The following is a 20,024-nucleotide window of genomic DNA, read 5'->3' on the forward strand; positions in this document are numbered from 1 at the left end:
CTAAAAACGTGTTTTTTCGTACAATCAAGGGCCATAATTCAGGAAGTTACGATCCGATATGCGCGAATATCGAAAGGAACCAAGATCTTTGGGTTATAAACTTACATTTCAAGTTTCAACAAAATTGGATCAAAATTGTAACCTCTACAGTGTTCACAAGCCAAAAAACGTGATTTTTCGTACAATCAGGGGCCATAATCCATGAAGTTACGGTCCAGATATTTAACAGACATAAAAAGATCGAGACCTGGTTTGTAGTTTGCCATTGGTGGGCTGGAACTGAAGTTAGACCAAATTTCATTTATATACTGTAACGTTAGAAAATTACACAATATTGATGTTTATGACACAACAAACCCCTCATTATTGTAACTCTCATCATTTGTGTAATTCAATCAGATTAAAGCTGCTGAAATTGTATATAAAATCAAGTCAAGGAATTACACCACCCTTATGATAGTCACTGTCTATTCATCTCAAGTAGAATCAAAAGCAAAATTTTCTGACATGCTGGCCACTTCAATGAATTCTGACACTACTTTATAATTCAACAAACACTCAACATATGCTTAAGATTATGAAACAATAATCTCTAGAACTACTAAGCCAGCAAATAAGTAAACCGTCACAGATAATCTTGAAGTCCCGTGGCCGAGAATGTTCATCAAGATTTTTCAGTGTGGTTTCCGAGGTCCTGTATACACATTGGTGTGCACGTAACAGAACCATTGACATGACAGCAGGAACTTGATATAAGAATAGACTGTAGTGCTGCCGTCCGGGCAAAATTTCCCTCCTCATCTTTTTCATTAGCCCAATTATCGGTGCAAAACAGTAGGACATTAAACCCCATTCCATGCCTCTCTTTAGTGCATGTTTATAGTGAGGATGTACATGTATAAGCATTTGAGGTATAATGATGTAATTTTGATGTATCTATGTATTTTATTTGTTTGTTGTTTGTACTGTGTGTTCCTTATTGATTGATTTTATATAAAATGTAACAGTGCATATCATTGTTCAGGAAGGTGCTCTCTATTATTACATTACATGTCTCTGTGTCTGCATTGTCTATCATCATATGACATAAAATAGAATGTAAGGAATGTCTGGCACTACTGGGATTTTAAATGGCTATTGGGTAGTACTTCAGGACTAGGGCTGTGTCGATACAGTTCAATTTCGATACAATACGTATTGACGATACGGCAAACCGATACGCGATACGTATCGCGATATGGTGACATCACTAATTATGCCCAAAATAATCTCAAACTACATTCTGTTTCAAGACATTTGAGATGAGTAAGCAAGCATCAGGGTTCTTAATCTATTTTGAAACAAATGGCCAGAATAATGTTGGGTCAATTGAGATACCGTAGGAAATGGGTTAATTATAAGAGTCTATTCCCTTTGATATAACTAGACTTCAACAAAAATAATTCTTGGAAATTTATGGAGAATGCCGTATGTATGTGATTACCACAAAAATAATGACAGAGGTACACCTTTTGAAAATTTTTCATATTTAATTCACGTACCAACTTGAAGTTCACGTCAGTAATATTCCAGAATAAATTACCGTCTTCGTTTATTCGATAAACGTTCGCGTTTCATAAGTCGATGATTTAAAATATTAGTATTTTTCTACTATTGCCAGTATCAGAAAATGCCGTACATGTAGCCAAAATAGGCTAATACGGCACCATGGCATTTCTTAATAACACAATTTGTAGTTTTCTGTCTATCACGCAACAAGTCACGTAACTTGCAAAAGTTTTTATTCATTCGCCAATGATAGACACACGGTACAATTGTCACGTGACAACCATCTACTTGAAATTACTTTTTAAAAAAATTCCGCGCGATTATGATATAGCCTTCAATAAAAACGACAATATTTTAAAATTTAAGCCTTTGTCAGAATGTGTATAATTTATAAAATAAAAAAAAATCATAACGGTAAGCGCTATTTAGAACTGGTTTATTGACCTAATTCGCCACCGATATGTCACGTGTCATTGAAATTCAGCATTGGAGATGCCATCAGGAAAATATATTATTAAATGATTGTTTCTTGGTGTATTCGGTGTTCTATCAGGGGATTATATTCAATGAAGATTTAAATTTACCTAACAATTGGTCAATGAATCCATCAATGTATGATCCAGTTATTTTTATAATATCTACCGGTACCTGGAATTCATACGCGGCGTGGAAGACACTCGATTGCCGAGATCGTCTTATTTCGTCACGTAGGTTTCAATTGATGGTCTTTCTTAACTGAATAATTTTTTCGGCGATACAGCCATATTACGTATCGATATAAATATCGCTGGAACGTATCGATACATATCGGTGTATCGATATATTGACACAGCCCTATTCAGGACATCAGTATAGTACATTCTTCATATCTATATTTTAGTGGTCTATCAGTCTCATTCCTTTAATCTGAAAAATCCACTTCATTCAAGAATCTGAAGTATAGAAAACTGATTGGTTCTGTTTTGTAAATAAAAGTCTTTATCTTTGCTAATTGTGCAAATGAATTTCAAAAAGTGCATTTTACAAAACACTGGATACATTAAGTGTTTTAAATGACATCTACTTACTTTTCTATCGAACTTTGTTTCATAAATATTCATTTTCTACCTTATTCACTGCAAGTCAACCACCTTTAAGTTTTCATTTTATACTAATTACAGTTTCACTGTCTACTTTAAAAAGTCAAGGTCAACGTAAATTCAATAACATTGATTAATTAACCTAAAATCAGCAGACGTTGGTCATTAAAAGAAAGATAATCAGATTGATTCTAGAGAATTGAGATTAATTGTTGTTTGGTAGCTGTACACAATGCAGCAAACTACTAATTACCCAAAATGTGTAATTTGCAAGTATTGTTCTTAAGACCTATATTATCAAAGGAGAAAAATCACTTAGCAGGGGCATTTATATTTCTATATCTTCCTTTTATACATTAGACACACCTTTCTTCTACTACTTGTTAATATACAAATCTGTTCAAACTAAGAGAATCAATAAGTCAATACATGTAACCATGATTGTGGCCAAGGATTTGTTTATAATGGTGAATCTTGAAGTTTGAACAAATGAATGAATCTACATCTATTTAAGCATTACATGTTGTATATAAAGCTGTTGATATCTAGATTTTCATGGCTTATAATAATCCATGCTGAAATATACTCAAAGTCAAATGTAACATGTAGTATAGAAAACAAAATATCAACAGTAGGTTATCTCATGGATTGGATTCAACTGAATCAAAAAGAAACCATCAAAGATTTGGGTGCAGTTAATAGGTGGTGCTGGCTTGTTTTGACGATATATCATTTACCAGTTAAATGGTGCTATTTATTTTGTATTAATTCAGACATTAATGATGAAATTGACAATTAATGATTGTTGCATTATCATGGATGTCATAAAAATGGTAATAAAATAAGAAGTCAAATCATGTTGTACAACTGTTAAAACAAAATACAATATTATATTATTACAGAATGTGGTCCTGGTAATATTCATTACAATATAAAATTCATATCAATCAAAACAATACAGGCAACTGTCATACATGATATGATGATCATCTAAGCTACTAATATCAGCTAATGTTATACCAATTCTGTTTCTAAATTTTTCTTAACAATGAGTGCGGTGTGACGTCACTGACATTATACCGGCACTGTAATTATATCATCTCTCTACACTATACCTAATATTACCATGAGGAATGATAGTATCAACTAAACTGTCATGACTATGTCACTTACTTTTTTTGAAAAACTTGAAATTGACAAAGATGATGTACATAAAAAAAAATTCAGAATAAACTTTATATTCTAATAAAACATTAGCTATAAATAGTATTCATGTTTTTGCTAAGAAATGTAAAGCAGGGATGGCCAAATTCAGAGTAGAGCATATGATTTGTATCAGGGGCGTGCTGGCAGGGAGTTTAGGAGGACGGTGTCCTCCCAGGTCCCCATTAAACAATAAGTCAACCCGTATAAGCGGGCCCCCCTGAGAGCTCTAATTTTCACGCGGAATCCCCTCAAAAAATTGAGAGTGCGCACGCGAAAAATCATACATACACCCCTCACTAATTTGAAAATTATGTAGTTTATTCTGTCTGTTAGTCAGGGGTCTTTATCATTAGGGTCTTTATCCTTGACCATTATATAAATTTCTCATGTTGACACTTTATGTAGCTTTAAATTGTCAATATTCGTACTTTTCTCTTCATTATACGTATGTATATAAATTTTATTCCTTATTCAAATTTGCCGTTTTTCAAAAGTGCTCAATCAATCGGTGGTGCTGATAGCATAATTGCATTTCCTGCATATGTATATAAATTTTATTCCTTATTCAAATTTGCAACTTTTTCAAAAGTGCTCAATCAATCGGTGGTGCTGATAGCATAATTGCATTTCCTGCATTTTTGTGTTAGTATCATGTCTCATAGAGACTAAAGATTCATACATGTATTCATGCCTCGATATGTATATGCAATTTATTATTTGGATAGAAATACATTGTATTAGCATTACATTAAGCAGACCTGTCATGAGTGTTTTGTGTAGTACAGTTGTATGTCTTATAGTCAAAATAGCAGCATAAATTTGGAAAATATGATACCTAGATTTCTCCCAGAAGTGCTTGCAAAATGCGTTTCCCGTTGTCAAATTTCAAAAATTTTCTGGGGGGAGAACCCTCCCAGACCCCTCTACCAAACCTATAACTATAGGTTTCACAACAGATGAACTGCATGATTTGTTTTCACCAGCATGCTAGAAGACTGCCTTTTCATAAATTCCATACAGGGCTTCTATTACTACTCATAGTGTAATACTGTTATTCAGCTAAGAAAACATAAACAATACCAGTGGCGGTACCATTTTATAAACAGATACCAGTAGGCCTATTTTTAGGTAAAGAAAATTTTACATTTGAACATGTGTACTGGTTCCTTAGTTGATTTTTTCGGATATTGGAATTGGCAGTCATTTCCATGTGCGACCTTTGGGATTCTGAGAATGACACATTGGTTAGGTTTTTTTTATGGGGTTATCTGGAATTGAATATTCAATAACAATTTAGTTGATTAAAACAGAAAAGCCATAAAAATATATATTCCACTCACTTGAATTTGTGGAGAAGATGACCCTTAAAAGCTGAAAACTGATTTCTGGACAAATAACATTGATGCTAAAGAAATTGGTCTAGATAATGGACAACACACACTATTAAATAAAGAACCAAAAGCTGATAGTTTGCAAACATTTTGGTTTTGGGCTACAATCTATTGTGTGAGGTTGAATTCGTAATCTAGATGAAATACTGTTTAACATCTTGACATTTGAGACGACATTTACGGTAGTCAAATGTATTACTAATTTTATGCTATCATTGCACACTTCTACAAACGCTTCTTTATAGCAAACTACCAAAATATGAAATTACTGAACTAAGTCAAGGTATTGACCATTGAAGCAATGAAACTATACACCAAGTTTCATCCCTCTCACTCAATTAGTCGTAGGGTTTAGTGTCTGCTTCCACCCCGGATGATATAATAGTTTTATTATATTCAGCGTATGCATAGGGGTTTATCCTGTGGGAGGAAACTGGAGTACTCAGAGTAAGCCACATACACTCACACTTGGGATTGAAACCAGGATCCCAGTTAAACAACTACATCAAGTTTAACATCCTACCTGACTTAGAGTTATTGTGTTCCAAAAAGTGTGGAAGAGTAGGCCAGACAAGCGATGGACAGATGAACCCATATCAATAGTGCCCTGTTTTCTTCCAAAGGCGGTGTGCAATATAAATAAAATGCCTTTGGCAGATTCCAATTCAGACAATAATAAATCATGACTCAGATTTACATTCATAATTTAGAATGACTGATGAGATTTCAAAAAGCTTTTTGACTTGTGGACTTGTACTATCTAATGAAAGAATCAGTTAAATAATATATGAAGCTCTATATTAAACAGTTGTTATTCATAGTTATTATTTTCCTTTAGTAGGTTATAATTATTTGTTTATACCTTTTTACATTTTTTTTCCAATATGGTTGAATCCAGAAAAATAATTTATCACTCTGCTGGAACAATGCAAACCTCATGAGATATGTAGACCCATTACCGCTATAATATTTATTCTTTGATCTAAATCAGGTTACTGTAATAGAATTTGCTTTCAAACAGGTGACTTTTAACTATTTATGGAAGTAACAAGGCCTGTACTACATAATACTTTAAAGCTTGTGTAATATCGAGATACTAATTAACATTTTAGACTATCTGCTTTTATTACTACTCTGCTAATAAACCTTCATAAAAAGTAAATCACTGATAAAATAGAAAAACTCCATAATGTTAATGCCTTTTAATCAAAGAATGAACAGAACCTGAAAATGACCATGAATGACACTCATGAATGCTTACTGAAATTAAGAGCCTGCAGGCAAGACTCAGAACCATTAGAAACAGAATAGATTTGGTGATACGTCGGTAATATGTAAATGTGATATAGAACATCAGCCAAGAATATTAATTCGCAAACCATAATACATGTAAATGGGAATAAATTGTATTAGAATGAGTCAAATTTTCAAACTAGAACTAGAATGCAGTAATGACGGGTTTCACCGGTGCCATGTCACCCATGAACTGACGTCATTTCCTGTACCAATGGAAACATTAAACAGATTTCCACATAAGCATTGGACACATGTTATAAAATGGACGCAGGATTGAAGCAATAAATCCAGCAATATCAGTTCCATTTATAAAATGAAGACTCGTCACAATGACATCACTTCCGTTATCAACAAAATATTTAAATTGGATTACAGAAATAACCACTTGCATGACAGACAAGAGCATCGCTAACGCTGCAATATACGTCCACAATCCAGCTTTGATTGATATGGTACTTTTTAAAATGAAGAGAATGAAATATGAAATGGCTGTAATATGATCAGAGGCAAAGAAGGCTAGGTGTCGGGTTTGTTTTGCCAAATTTACAGACAAAATACTAACAATAAAGTGGGTGCGACACTGCCCCAGGAGGTCGGGGCAAGCATCAAAATAAATAGTTGCTGTCTTTATGGTATAAGGAATAAATATGTAGGCAAAACACAGACACACAAATTGAAAATGGGCGTGGCTCTGCCCCTGGGGGTTGGGCATGCACCCCAAACGATAGGGATGTTCCTTAGGGTACAAAGAATAAGTATGCAAAGTTTCAATATGATATGTTAAGGAATGCGGCCTGTAGATGACAAACAAAGAAATTCAAAGAATGGGCGTGGCTCTGCCCCTGGGGGTAGGGCATGCACCAAAAACAATAGGGATCATCCTTGGGGTATAATGAATAAGTATGTAAAGTTTGCAGATGATCACTTAAGAATTGTGGCCTGTAGGCGACACACAAGACACACACACAAGGACAGGGGCGACGGCAATCTACGTCCACATTATGAATGTGGACGTATAAAAATTAGATATCCTGGGTAAAACGGGTTGGTAACATTGACCACATCAAATTCCTTTGGAAATTAATCCCTAATATTGTACAACTATTTGCCTTGTACAGTTTTTGACCTGTTGATTGTAGCATCTAATAACTAGAAATGGGCGTGGCTCTGCCCCTGGGGGTCGGGCATGCACCAAAAACAATAGGGATCTTCCTTGGGGTATAAGGAATAAGTATACCAAGTTTGAAGAAAATCCAGTAAGAATTGCGCCCTGTAGGCGACACAAAGACACACGAAAAGAAAATGGGAAATGGGCGTGGCTCTGCCCCTGGGGGTTGGGCATGTACCCCAAACGATAGGGATGTTCCTTAGGGTACAAAGAATGTGTATGCAAGATTATAAGTTAAGAAATGTGGCCTGTAGACGACAAACAAACAAATACTAGAAATGGGCGTGGCTCTGCCCCTGGGGGTCGGGCATGCACCAAAAACAATAGGGATCTTCCTTGGGGTATAAGGAATAAGTATACCAAGTTTGAAGAAAATCCAGTAAGAATTGCGCCCTGTAGGCGACACAAAGACACACGAAAAGAAAATGGGCGTGGCTCTGCCCCTGGGGGTTGGGCATGCACCCCAAACGATAGGAATGTTCCTTAGGGTACAAAGAATGTGTATGCAAAGTTTCAAGATTATTAGTTAAGAAATGTGGCCTGTAGACGACAAACAAACAAATACTAGAAATGGGCGTGGCTCTGCCCCGGGGGGTCGGGCATGCACCAAAAACAATAGGGATCTTCCTTGGGGTATAAGGAATAAGTATACCAAGTTTGAAGAAAATCCATGAAGAATTGCGCCCTGTAGGCGAACCACAGACACACACACACACACACACACACACACACACATACATACATACACACACACACACACACAGACAGGGGCGACGGCATAATACGTTCACATTATGAATGTGGACGTATAAAAATTGATTAAAATTTGAACAGAATTAACCCTTTATTAAAGCCTTATTAAAGTGCGGAAAATCTAAAAGGGTCATCCTAACAAAATTGGTTATTTCCCGGCAAGGGAAGATTGAAATCAAATATCATAATTTTATACTTATAACGAATATCACATACTTCAAACAAATATTTCTTTTGGTGGCTAAAAATACAGTATTTGACAAAATTACATTACTTCCAGTGATAATGAATATGTTAAATTAGCTTTATGAAATCATAAATGGCATTAGGCATCACATGGTGAAAATTTTATTAAAATCAGATAATAATTGACAGTTTTTGGACCAAAAAACATGAAAAGTGACTTGTAGAATATCGTCTATTTCCTGTAACTGAACAAGTTAACCAGCGGCTGCCAGGCAGGCTACGCCCACATTTTGCAAAAGATGAATATAGAACAAGCTAAAAACAAATACTTATTTTTGGTACAATCTGGGGCCATAATCCAGAAAGTTATGGTCTGAAATATCAAAAGGGATTGAGATGTTTGGAATATAATAAAGATATGTTTTAAGTTTCATCAAAATCGGATAAAAATTGTGACCTCAAGAGGGTCCATAACCTTAGTATTACACACTTATAAGTAATACACAATTTGCAAAGAGTGGCCATTTTGTTGGGTAGTTTCATTTCGATTTTCCTGAAATTCAAATTCCACCTTATGGTGGAATGGTGATATATATCTAAACAGTTTTTAAAATCGGAAAAAAAATTGTGACCTCTAGAGAATCCACAAGCTAAATATGCGATTTTTCGACCAATCATGGGCCATAATCCAGCAAGTTACGTTTGGATATGTGTGATTATCAAAATGAATCAAGACCTTTATGATAAAAACATATATTTAAAGTTTCATCCAAATCCGATAAAAACTGTGGCCTTTACAGGGTCCACAACCTTGATATACCATATTTTTACACTATTTGCGTACAAGGGGCAGCCATTATGTCTGTCAGTTTTAGTCCAATTTTCACAACCTTGATATACCAGATGTTTACACTATTTACGTCCAAGGGGCAGCCATTTTGTCCGACAGTTTTGGTTTGATTTTTATGAAATTCGAACTCAACCATCATTAGGGTGTAACGGTGATATACTAAAACGTTTTTTTAAATCAGATAAAAATTGTGACAACCTAAAAAGCAATTTCTCGTAAAATCAAGGCTCATAATTCAGGAAGGTACAATCCAATATGCGCGAATCTCGAAAGGAACCAAGATCTTTGGGATATAAACATGCATTCCAAGTTTCATCAAAATCGGATGAAAATTGGGACCTCTAGAGGGTCCACAACCTATTTTTACACCATTTGCGTACAAGGGACGGCCATTTTGTCCGCAGTTTTGTATGATTTTCACAATATTCGAACTCATCCATCATTAGGGTGTAACGGTGATATACTAAAACATTTTTTTAAATTGGATAAAAATTTGGACCTCTAGAGGGACCACAAGCTAAAACGCGATTTTTCGTACAATCGAACTCAACCATCATTAGTGTATAACTGTGATATATTCACACATTTTCTTTTAAATTGGATAAAAATTGTGACCTCTATAGGGACCACAAGCTCAAAACGCGATTTCCGTACAATCAAGGGCCATAATTCAGCAAGTTACGATCCGATATGCGCGAATATCGAAAGGAACCAAGATCTTTGGGGTATAAAAATGCATTTCAAGTTTCATCAAAATCGGATCAAAAATGTTACCTCTAGAGTGTCCACAAGCTAAAAACGTGATTTTCCATACAATCAGGGGCCATAATCCATGAAGATGTGCTCCAATACATGCCAATATCGAAAGGAACTGAGATCTTTGGGAGATAGACCTATATTGGAAGTTCCGTTAAAATTGGATAAAAATTGTGACCTGTAGACAATATACATCCACATGAAAATGTGGGCGTATAAAAACCATTTGGTGACATCTATATGACCGTATGAATTTTATTGATATGTTGATTTAAACCAAAAGTCAAAATTTTGAATATATTCTTAGTTGAAAAAAATTTGATTTAAAAGGATAAAAATATAGTTTTTGACAAAATGGCATCATTTCTGGTGACAGTGAAAATCTTAAATTGGTTTCACCTAATCAAAAGTGACATTAGGCATCCAATGGTGTCACTTTTATTATAATCAAATAACAATTGATTCTTTTACAGGCAAAATAACATGAAAAGTGATTCATGCAAAATTGGCTATTTCTCGGCAACTGCTCATATTACAAACTAATTTTCACATACATTGTCTTTGTATGGATTAATGCTACAATTTTATGACAGTTGCGAAGAAATATTTTAAAATATGAAAAGCCTGAATGGGTTGTATATAGCTCATTTTTTCACCTTTTTTCACCTTTAAATCGAAATGGCACAAAAACAAAACCGAAATTCAAAAAACTGAGTTCGAATTTTTTTGCGCCTTTTATAGGAGCATTATTTATCTTGATCTATCAGATTTGCAAAAATTTACATTTCCAACTCGTCAAAATTAGAGTTTTTAGCAAAATTGCATCACATCCAGTGCCATTAGAAAACATTACCGGTATAAAAAAAATTGAGAATTTGCACCATGGAGCATATGAACTTTGTTTTATACAAATCCAGCAATAAATAATGAATCTAGAACCGATAAACTGAATTAGCCAACAGCGACCAAGAAAAATTAAAATTATTGAAGACAAAAAATGTTCACATTTTTGCTCAAATCAGACAACCCTTTAACCCTGGTAAAATGCCATAAAAACTATTCATCAACAAAAAAAAGTTTTTTGTCAAAATTTGGCGCCTAATATTTCCGAAGATTTGCAAAAATCTTAAGAACCATAGGTATGTGCCTTGCTCTGGCTTAGTCAAAATGTATCAAATGTTAAATTCTGGCGATTAATGGTAATATTATTGAAATATTTCAAAAAAACAACAACTTAGGTGATTTCGGACATTTTGCATTGTAGCAGAACGTTAGAAATAGCTTTAAAATTTAAGTCAAACCAACTTTCCTCAGTTAAACCGAAGACATCGAATCGATCCGACAAGTAATTTCTGAGATATGCTCAAATGAAAAAATAAGAAGAAGAAGAATCTGAACAAAACTAATAGTGTTTCAAACAAACTATGCAGTGTGAAACCCTAATTAATAAAGAATTGATCAACGTAATTCATTATTTCATTATTCCTAACTAGTACTCCTGTATAATTAATAGTAATACTAATTGATTACTGTCACAAAATGTCCAATTCATGAACATTTTCTGATTTTGAAAACAACTGAAAGATAAGGGATCTTCTGGGAAATTAAAATATTGATCTTTCTTAATTTATATATCTGTATGTGCGAAAAGTAAGAGCAAAATTACGGCTGAATTTGTTATCATAATCAATCAATAAAAAGTCATGTTTATTTGCTGTATTTCATGTTACAAAACTAGACATTTCTCTATTCAATTTATGGTAAAACAAAAAAATAATTAAATATGGGAGGAATAAAATAAGCAAATGAATAATAGACAAATTCTTAAATACCCTAGCCTTATCTGCATCGTTAATGTGAGTTATATAAGGATTTAATCAAAAAGTTTGGATACATCTGAATATAAATGGGAATGACCTTCGTCTAATCAATCCTGAGGGATACATGAAAAGGATTTATATAACTTCATAAATAATCTTGAAAGGTAAGGTTCAGTCAGAATCACTGTTAGTTTTGTTGTATCTGTCTGTCTGTACTACATCTGCATCAACAAACCTAAATCGTCACTATTATTCAGGGCCTATTTTAAGGTTTTATTGACGAAAAACGGTTTCCAGAGATGGAGGCTTCTAGCGGGGAGGGGAGGGGGGTATGGTCACCACTTGGGTTCCGACAAAATTTCCAAAAATTGATAGGCTCAATTTAGCTTCTTCCATAACCTTTATCAGATCTACTGTGTCAGAATTTACCTTTTGAAATCGTGACCAATTAGCCGTGACCAAAATAAAGGCTTGCCAGAAGTGGAATATAAGCTTTTGGAATTATCACCATGCTTCCAATCTTAAAAACAAACAAGCGTTTGCCATGCATGATACACTAAGATTTTGTAATAGATGAACAGGGAACAGTGAAAATCGCTAGGGCTCATCCTATGAAACTGTACCATCTATCACGTTTACAAGGTTTTTATGAAAAGTAGAGTTACTCGAGAAAAGAAGGTCACAACACTGAATATCGATAATGGTTTATCGCCTCATGATGCCAATGCTTCACACCAAATTTGAAAAGAAACATGGTTTAAACTGTAGCCTCTAATGGTTTAATAGGGCGTTCGACAAAGGGGCAAAACTCCAGGACAGGAATGATTATTGCCCAAATTGAAACTTTCTGTCTATTTATTTCTCAGAGCACGGTTTTCGCTCATCATGGTACGGACGTGCTCCAAAGCACGGTGAAATAGGCTCTGCTTTTGATATATATTATACATATATAACCAGAAATGTCTTTTGCTTTTCAGCAATATCAGATACACTGCATGTGTTCAAAGCCAGAATTTTGGAGAAGATGTCACTTCCCTTGTGATGTGAAACAGAATATATGTGCATATTGAGGTGCATCATGAACTATCCTGTTACAAACTAATGAACACCCCACTCCGATAAGTGCTTACTTGATGGTTTTTCTTGGAATGATTATAAGTATTCCAAAACTATCTAAGCCAAATATTAAATCAAACAATGATAATTTTATGTTGTTGTTGAACATGCAGAAACAGAAACTGTTGCGAAGTGATAATTTTTTCAAACAGGATCTACAGAAACTCAGTGGGTAGGGCACTAGCTCCAGGCTCATAACCAAGAGCAAGAGGTCCCTCGCCCCCCTTTCTCCGAAGCCAATGATTCAATGACAGAGAAATTTATTTTCAGAATTTTAGGTGACAAGGAAACAATTAGGTCCTGTATATATGTGCGCATGTGTAAGAAGGTCAACCTTCAAATGTTTCATTAGAAACCTTCAAATGTTTTATTAGAATTTGTTCTTCTAAGTATTAAACATGCTTTTAGAAAAGGACTACTGGATGTGCAGTTGAAATGTAGTATTTGGAATGACCATAACCTGGATATTTACTGACACACCTAAATCAACAGCCATTAACAATTTTGCTTCATAGTGAAATGTAGGAACATGAATTAAGAATCAAAATCAGTAACGTGTGTTTTTACTTCTTGTAGTCACATATGCCTTGCAACATCACCACATGGGAGGAGATCAGCCTCTGAATGGTTGCTTGTGGGATCCTTTTCAACTCTTCCAGTGACTCTAGTACTCATGCCCTCTTACATTAACACAATGGCAACATTCTTGGTATACAGGTGTCAACCTAAGTAAACCATTGCTTCTCCCACAGAATTATAGAGGTTGTACTCCCCTAGCTTAAAGGCTCAATACCACTCTTGTTGTAACTGAATAATATGTCCCAATCTTTATTCTGGTCAATAAGTTGCACTATTTTACAATATTCCAATTAATTGATGATACAAATTTCATCTTAACACACCTAATTTAAAAAATTGGAAAAATTCAACTAAATGATTTGAAAAGCCCGACGTAAAGCTTTTTAAATGTGACTTGGATTTAAAAATATTTTTGAACCCTCTGGACAAGTAAAATAGGATTTAATGGATAATTTACACAACAGTTAGGACATTAACACATCTAGTACTTAGAATAAGGCTATTTTTTATTTTCTGGATCTGTCAAGCCAGCAAGAGTGTTATTGTCCCTTTAATACCTGATGTCTTCACCATAAAATCATTTTTTTAACATGCATTTAAACTGGTCTGTGGTGTACCATTCTCATGTGTTATCATTATGACCTGATATTGATACATTCAACATTACAAAATTAAAGTCTACTAATTATCAATCAAGATTAACAATTATCCACCTATAAATTAAATGATGCATTTTCATTGTTTCTCAGTATATTACAATTAGTATACACCTGTTTTTAACAAGGTTTTGCTTTATATATATATACCATTCCTTGTCTATAGGTATCTAAGGAACCTGGTAATAAAACTGGCATAACTACTGTTTACCTGGACTCATGAGTATCAATTATTGCCCAAAGTTATAGATTAATTCCAATACAGAAATTTGAAAATGAGCATAAAAGCAAAAATGTAGGTTCAGGGAGGCTTTAAAGCTGGAATTGACATTTCTAACTTTTAAGCCAGATGTGCATTAAAATGAGAATTGTACATGTCAAGCCTGAATTAGTAATTGACATGATTTCAATAAAAATGTGTTAATCAATCAATGCTCTGGCAAAATTCATCTCCTTGACTATACAGTTTCATCTAAATCAGGGTTATTCAAATCTGATTGTAAGCAAAGTCTAAGACATTTTTGCCAAGCAATTGCTGAGATATAGATGTTTTAACTTTAAATGGTTTTTAAGGAGTGAAGGTACCGGTAAGTCTGCACGTATCCATGGCGAAATACGGCTCTTTTCACAAAATTAGCAAACAAAGTTTCAAATATCTGGGGAAAACCCAGACTGGATTGCAAGCCAATCAGCAAAGTTTAACAACATCCTCGCCATTATTTAGATTATTGCCGCAAATTATGCACATATCCATGGCGAAATACAACTCTTTTCACAAAATTAGCAAAAGAAAGTTTCAAATATCTGGGGAAAAGCCAGACTGGATTCCAAGCCAATCACAAGATTGGATTCCAGTCCAATCAGTCAGTATCACAAAAATAAACTAGATCACAGCCCGCTTATTTTTAGTTCTCTAAGACATCAGAACTCACGTCAAACCCGCTTATTCGTTATCAAAGCTGTGTTTTGACGTCAAAATAACGGCAGTGTTACGTCATGACGTCACACCATAACATGCAGGCGTGGTGATAATTTTATTTTCCGATTCGTTGATATCACTTTTGTATCTAATGATAATACATTTATTGCTCTAAAACAAGCTGTTTCCAAGATATGGAGGCGAGAAAGTCCAATTGGTTAATCTTGGATTTATGCTAATTATGAAAAACGCTAGAGGGTTTCAGCGGACAATTTTAAGTTAGGAGTCCTTTAGACATCCCTTACTAGATTCTAGTGAAAGAAATTCTTTTGCAATTTGTTCTCGGTAGTTTTTTATTTCTCTCCGTCTAAAATCAAAGCTTGGTCTTTTGATAATTAAGATAATGTTCAGCATGATTTTATTCAAAATTAATTATATTTATTATCTTGCAGAGTGTGCTACATCAAAAGAGCTAAATTTATTTTCTGAGCAACATTAATTTATTCATTGAAATATATTCTCATGATTTTGTATCATGTAGGTTGGCATAAAACAAACATCCACATCAATGTATTGTTTTGTTTTCTTAAAATCATTCTGGTTATACTCTAGTTTTTGGTCTCGTCTTATAATATCATTTCAATAACACATGATATATATCTATATATACTCTGTATATATTTGACAGGGTAGGACTATAAAAAAAAATGATAAATTTTCCCAGAATGATAATAAATCAGTCAAAATAATACTTCAACAGGATATAACGAAAGCTTCAAAACACACTTAAATAGTTGATAGATCTACTTATAGTTCAAATGTATGCCTATCAGTGTTATCAGTTTGTCAAAGAATGCATTTTTTTTGTGCCATGGCGAACTTTTTTTTCTGAAAGTATGAAAATAATCTAAAGGTCTTCATCTGGCAAAAGCTGATCTATGTTCGTCTCATACATGGCACTGGGTTTATCACTCATATTTTTTCTATAATTATGTGGTTTTTTTATGTTATGCTGTCATCCTGCAAGTTTTTTTTTTTAATGTAAGTGTCTATATGGTGTTCCTAAAAACAGTTTGCATGAGAAGTACAAATGTAAGCCACTGGAGATGCATCATATTACACACTCTTCTGTCTTAAAACTAACATGTGTACACAATATGTAAAGACTGTACTTGACATCTAAATTCTCTAATGCAAAATGTAATCTTTATCATGAAACAATTGTTAAAGTGACCTACATCTAACAACAATATACTGTGTATAAAAAAATATGAATAGAATAGATGTATTTTTGTTCACAATATAAATTTCATTCATAGTTAGTCCTAAGGTACATTATTATACAATACAGAAGAGCATACTTTTATTAGTACTAGTGAATAGAATTATTATTATGAAAAGACAATGTGTTTTGTTCATTGCGTAAATTCAGACAGCTGTGAATCAAAAGCTGCTTTTTATTTTCAATTGGAAACTAAGGGATCATAATACCAGTCATTATCAATTCAATAAAAATTTAAAGGTTACGAATGAAATTTTAATTTTATTGATTTAATAATATAGATCTGGTTGTCTTTGAGTTACCCATGCATAAAAATATAAATGTACTTTGCTTTGATTAGAAAATCATAACCATCTATTTTACAAATTTGAAAACGGCACACTACAGTTAAATAAATTATTGATAACCACTGAAGTGGATTATATATAGCAGGGGTGTTGGAGACACCAGCTTCCCACCCCAATTTCTTTTTAATGTTTAAAAAAAGAAAGAAAACAATTAACTATCTCAAGGTGCAATTTTTTTTAAGACACACCCAGTATTATTGTAATTGGAAGATAATAAAAGTAAAAAATATTTTTTTTTTTTGTTGCACCAAATCACAAACAGGCATAGGGTTTCCTTTTTATTATATAGATAGCATTAATTAAATGATCTCACATGATGTGCCTGGCGGTAATAAATAATACTAATAAATATTAGGATTCATCGATGTTAATTACATGTACATGTACTTTCTTCTTTATGACATGGGTAGATGCTCTTCATCTCGACAATAACAATAATAAAGCTAACCTAACCTAAAGACTCGTTATTGTTTTAGACTTCCATTACAACAATTAATACCGGTAAGTGAGGCGTGAACTTGAAGTGCAGCATACTACGTAAATCATTTCATTTCCTGACAGGTTAACCCATTTATTCCTGTTATCAAATTTACAATGACATTTAACTTCCTTCCTCCACAATTTGTACTATCGTCGGCATCCCACCGTTCGACAACGAGACTTGTAGAATTCTCACTCAGATATTGGCGAGGTGAAATTCTTATACAATGTCATACTCGCCTTGTCAGTCAGGATATAAATAGCCCAGTAAAACAAATAATACTGACCGATTTCTTGATTTCTTTGTTGGTGGATATGCGCCTATGAAAAACCCGAGCTGGTTCAGTTTCTCCATCACTCTCAGAGGATTCGTCTTGACCACTTATTTCAGACATTTTCTCTGACGAGCCCAACTTCCCAACCGTGGGCGCCGCCATTACGGTTTCTCTTCGTCACAGTACGGATGGTAAACACACCACGCGTATAAAGGTCAAAGGTTAAATCATTTACTGTTATAAATGCGGACTAGCTACTGACGTGCGGCATGGGTTTTCAGCATTGGGCATTCAGTTCTAAAACAACACGGAGGAGCGTTATACTGTGCTAATTTATGGTATTAACCACATTACTGTTATTGAATTACTTATAAACTTAAGAAGGAAATTATATTACACCACAAAAGGCACTGAGTGACAAATACCAAAAGAGAGATTTCATCGGATGGAATTCGCTATGACGTCATTGAAACGCGCACCTGTTAAGACTGCATTATATGACGGCTATATCTTCATTTAAAAACAGAAAACTCATAAATAGATGCTCAGTGTAGGCGAAAGTAAACATAACAATATGTAGTTTATTAATTCTATAAAAAAAAAATTGAATATGTATCTATAAGCATTTACTTTTAGGCCTACATATTACTCATTATTTACACAATACCGAGTCTTTTCAAAATAATCGATTATATAAAAAAAACCTGGAAATGAGATTGAATATTCATAGCCCCCCCCCCACACACACACACACACACAATGACTGGTACATAGCATTTTTAAAGTTTCGGCGGCAAACTGGTCCCTCTCAAAGACGAGCCAAACAATCTCAACACATTTGAAAACAACCTCTGGGATATAATAGAGGCGTGCTGGGCGGCAAAACCAAAAGAAACCCGAAATTTCCTACTAGGGTAAATGAGTGTTAGCTACGAGAACGTAGCTAAAAACGTTTTAGCTACGATTGGATACCTTTAGTTCCAGTTTCTTTATTAATGCACGTAACATCTTAAAAATAAGATAATTTTACTATTAGTATTATGACCAATTAAACTTACAGTTACAGAGGCCAATGTAGTGGCACAGCTATCGCCTAAATCTTAAATATTCGCGTTTAAATTAATGAGAAATGAAATGGGGTTTAACGTTCTACTGTTCTGCTCCTATACTGGGCTAATGAAGACGGGCATACGCCATACAGTGTGCTATGAGGGACATTTTGCCCGGGCACTATCGCCTACTCTTATATCGAATTCCAACTGTCAATGTATTCCAATGTATACACCGGACCTCGGTTTTTCGTCTCACCCGAAGGACTAGACAGCTGTCCTTGTCAGGCCCTCCGTTCTGCACCACTGACAAGGGGAAACCCCGTCGGGAAACCCCGATGAACTTTCTCGGCCAATGCAGGGATCGAACACCCGACCTCCAGGCTAGCGAGCCAGCGTCTTAACCACCTAGCCACCGTGGCTCCCCGAAATTAATGAAGCGTTGTTTTTATCCGACATATACCGTCATACATCTCCCGTTTAAAAATGGCGTTCTTAGTAACGGCTTAACGCCTCGAGTTTAAATACGATGATTCATACCCGTTTCAGGTTATATGCTTAATTGTAGTTGGATGTGGCAGAAATATTATAAATAACAATAATCAATCGTTGTTTTGATGAAAAATGTTGTCAATTTTTTAAAAAACTAATTCCCGATGCAATTCGCGTTGGGCTTTGCTATGTGGAACTATATACGACCATCTCTTATCTCGAAACACGGAGGGTTGAGAGATGAGGTTTGTTATCTATAATATGGGTGTGTGTGGCTAATATGTGCCCTCCCTCCGAAAACGTGCCCTCATTTCTGAAAAAGCGTAACAACATGCCACTCATTCGCTAACTTGATTTAAGTACATATATGCGAATCTAATAACTTGCCAAAGATATTAATTAATACAATATAATGCCATCATTAATTTCAAGACCAAAAATTCTAGCAATATTGCTACAAAATTTAGGACACTTTGACAGGGGCAGCGCTGGGAAATGTAAGGTTCTATGGCAATGCTAGAATCGATTTGACGTACATTTGAGTCATGACATACCATTCATTGACACTTGGTTGAGAAATTTGATTACGTCCTGAAGCTCAGAACATGAACATAGCAACAATCAAGATATAAACGACCTACGAGTAAATTGGTATACCTTACAAAGGGTACCTGATAGTTTCATTCGATTAAACGGACGCAAAAAGTTTACTTCAAGCCTGGCCAAGGACGTTATAACCTGTGACAGAATATATGTTATAGGGTTCGTAGTAATAG

General features: G+C 34.5%; 1 protein-coding gene across 2 annotated transcripts in view; it reads right to left on the reverse strand.

Annotated features, from left to right (window-relative positions):
- The window catches only part of LOC126830918 (diacylglycerol kinase delta), a 130,374-nt gene extending 112,500 nt beyond the window's left edge, over positions 1 to 17,874 (reverse strand). For both annotated transcript variants that reach the window (XM_050561431.1, XM_050561422.1), the window contains exon 1: positions 17,720 to 17,874. In XM_050561431.1, the coding sequence (XP_050417388.1) occupies positions 17,720 to 17,869 (150 nt within the window). In that variant the 5' untranslated portion in view covers positions 17,870 to 17,874. The remainder of the gene's footprint in view (positions 1 to 17,719) is intronic.
- Positions 17,875 to 20,024: the final 2,150 nt, after the last annotated feature.

This window comes from Patella vulgata, chromosome 1, assembly GCF_932274485.2.
Source record: "Patella vulgata chromosome 1, xgPatVulg1.2, whole genome shotgun sequence".
Classification (NCBI taxonomy): Eukaryota; Metazoa; Mollusca; class Gastropoda; family Patellidae; genus Patella; species Patella vulgata.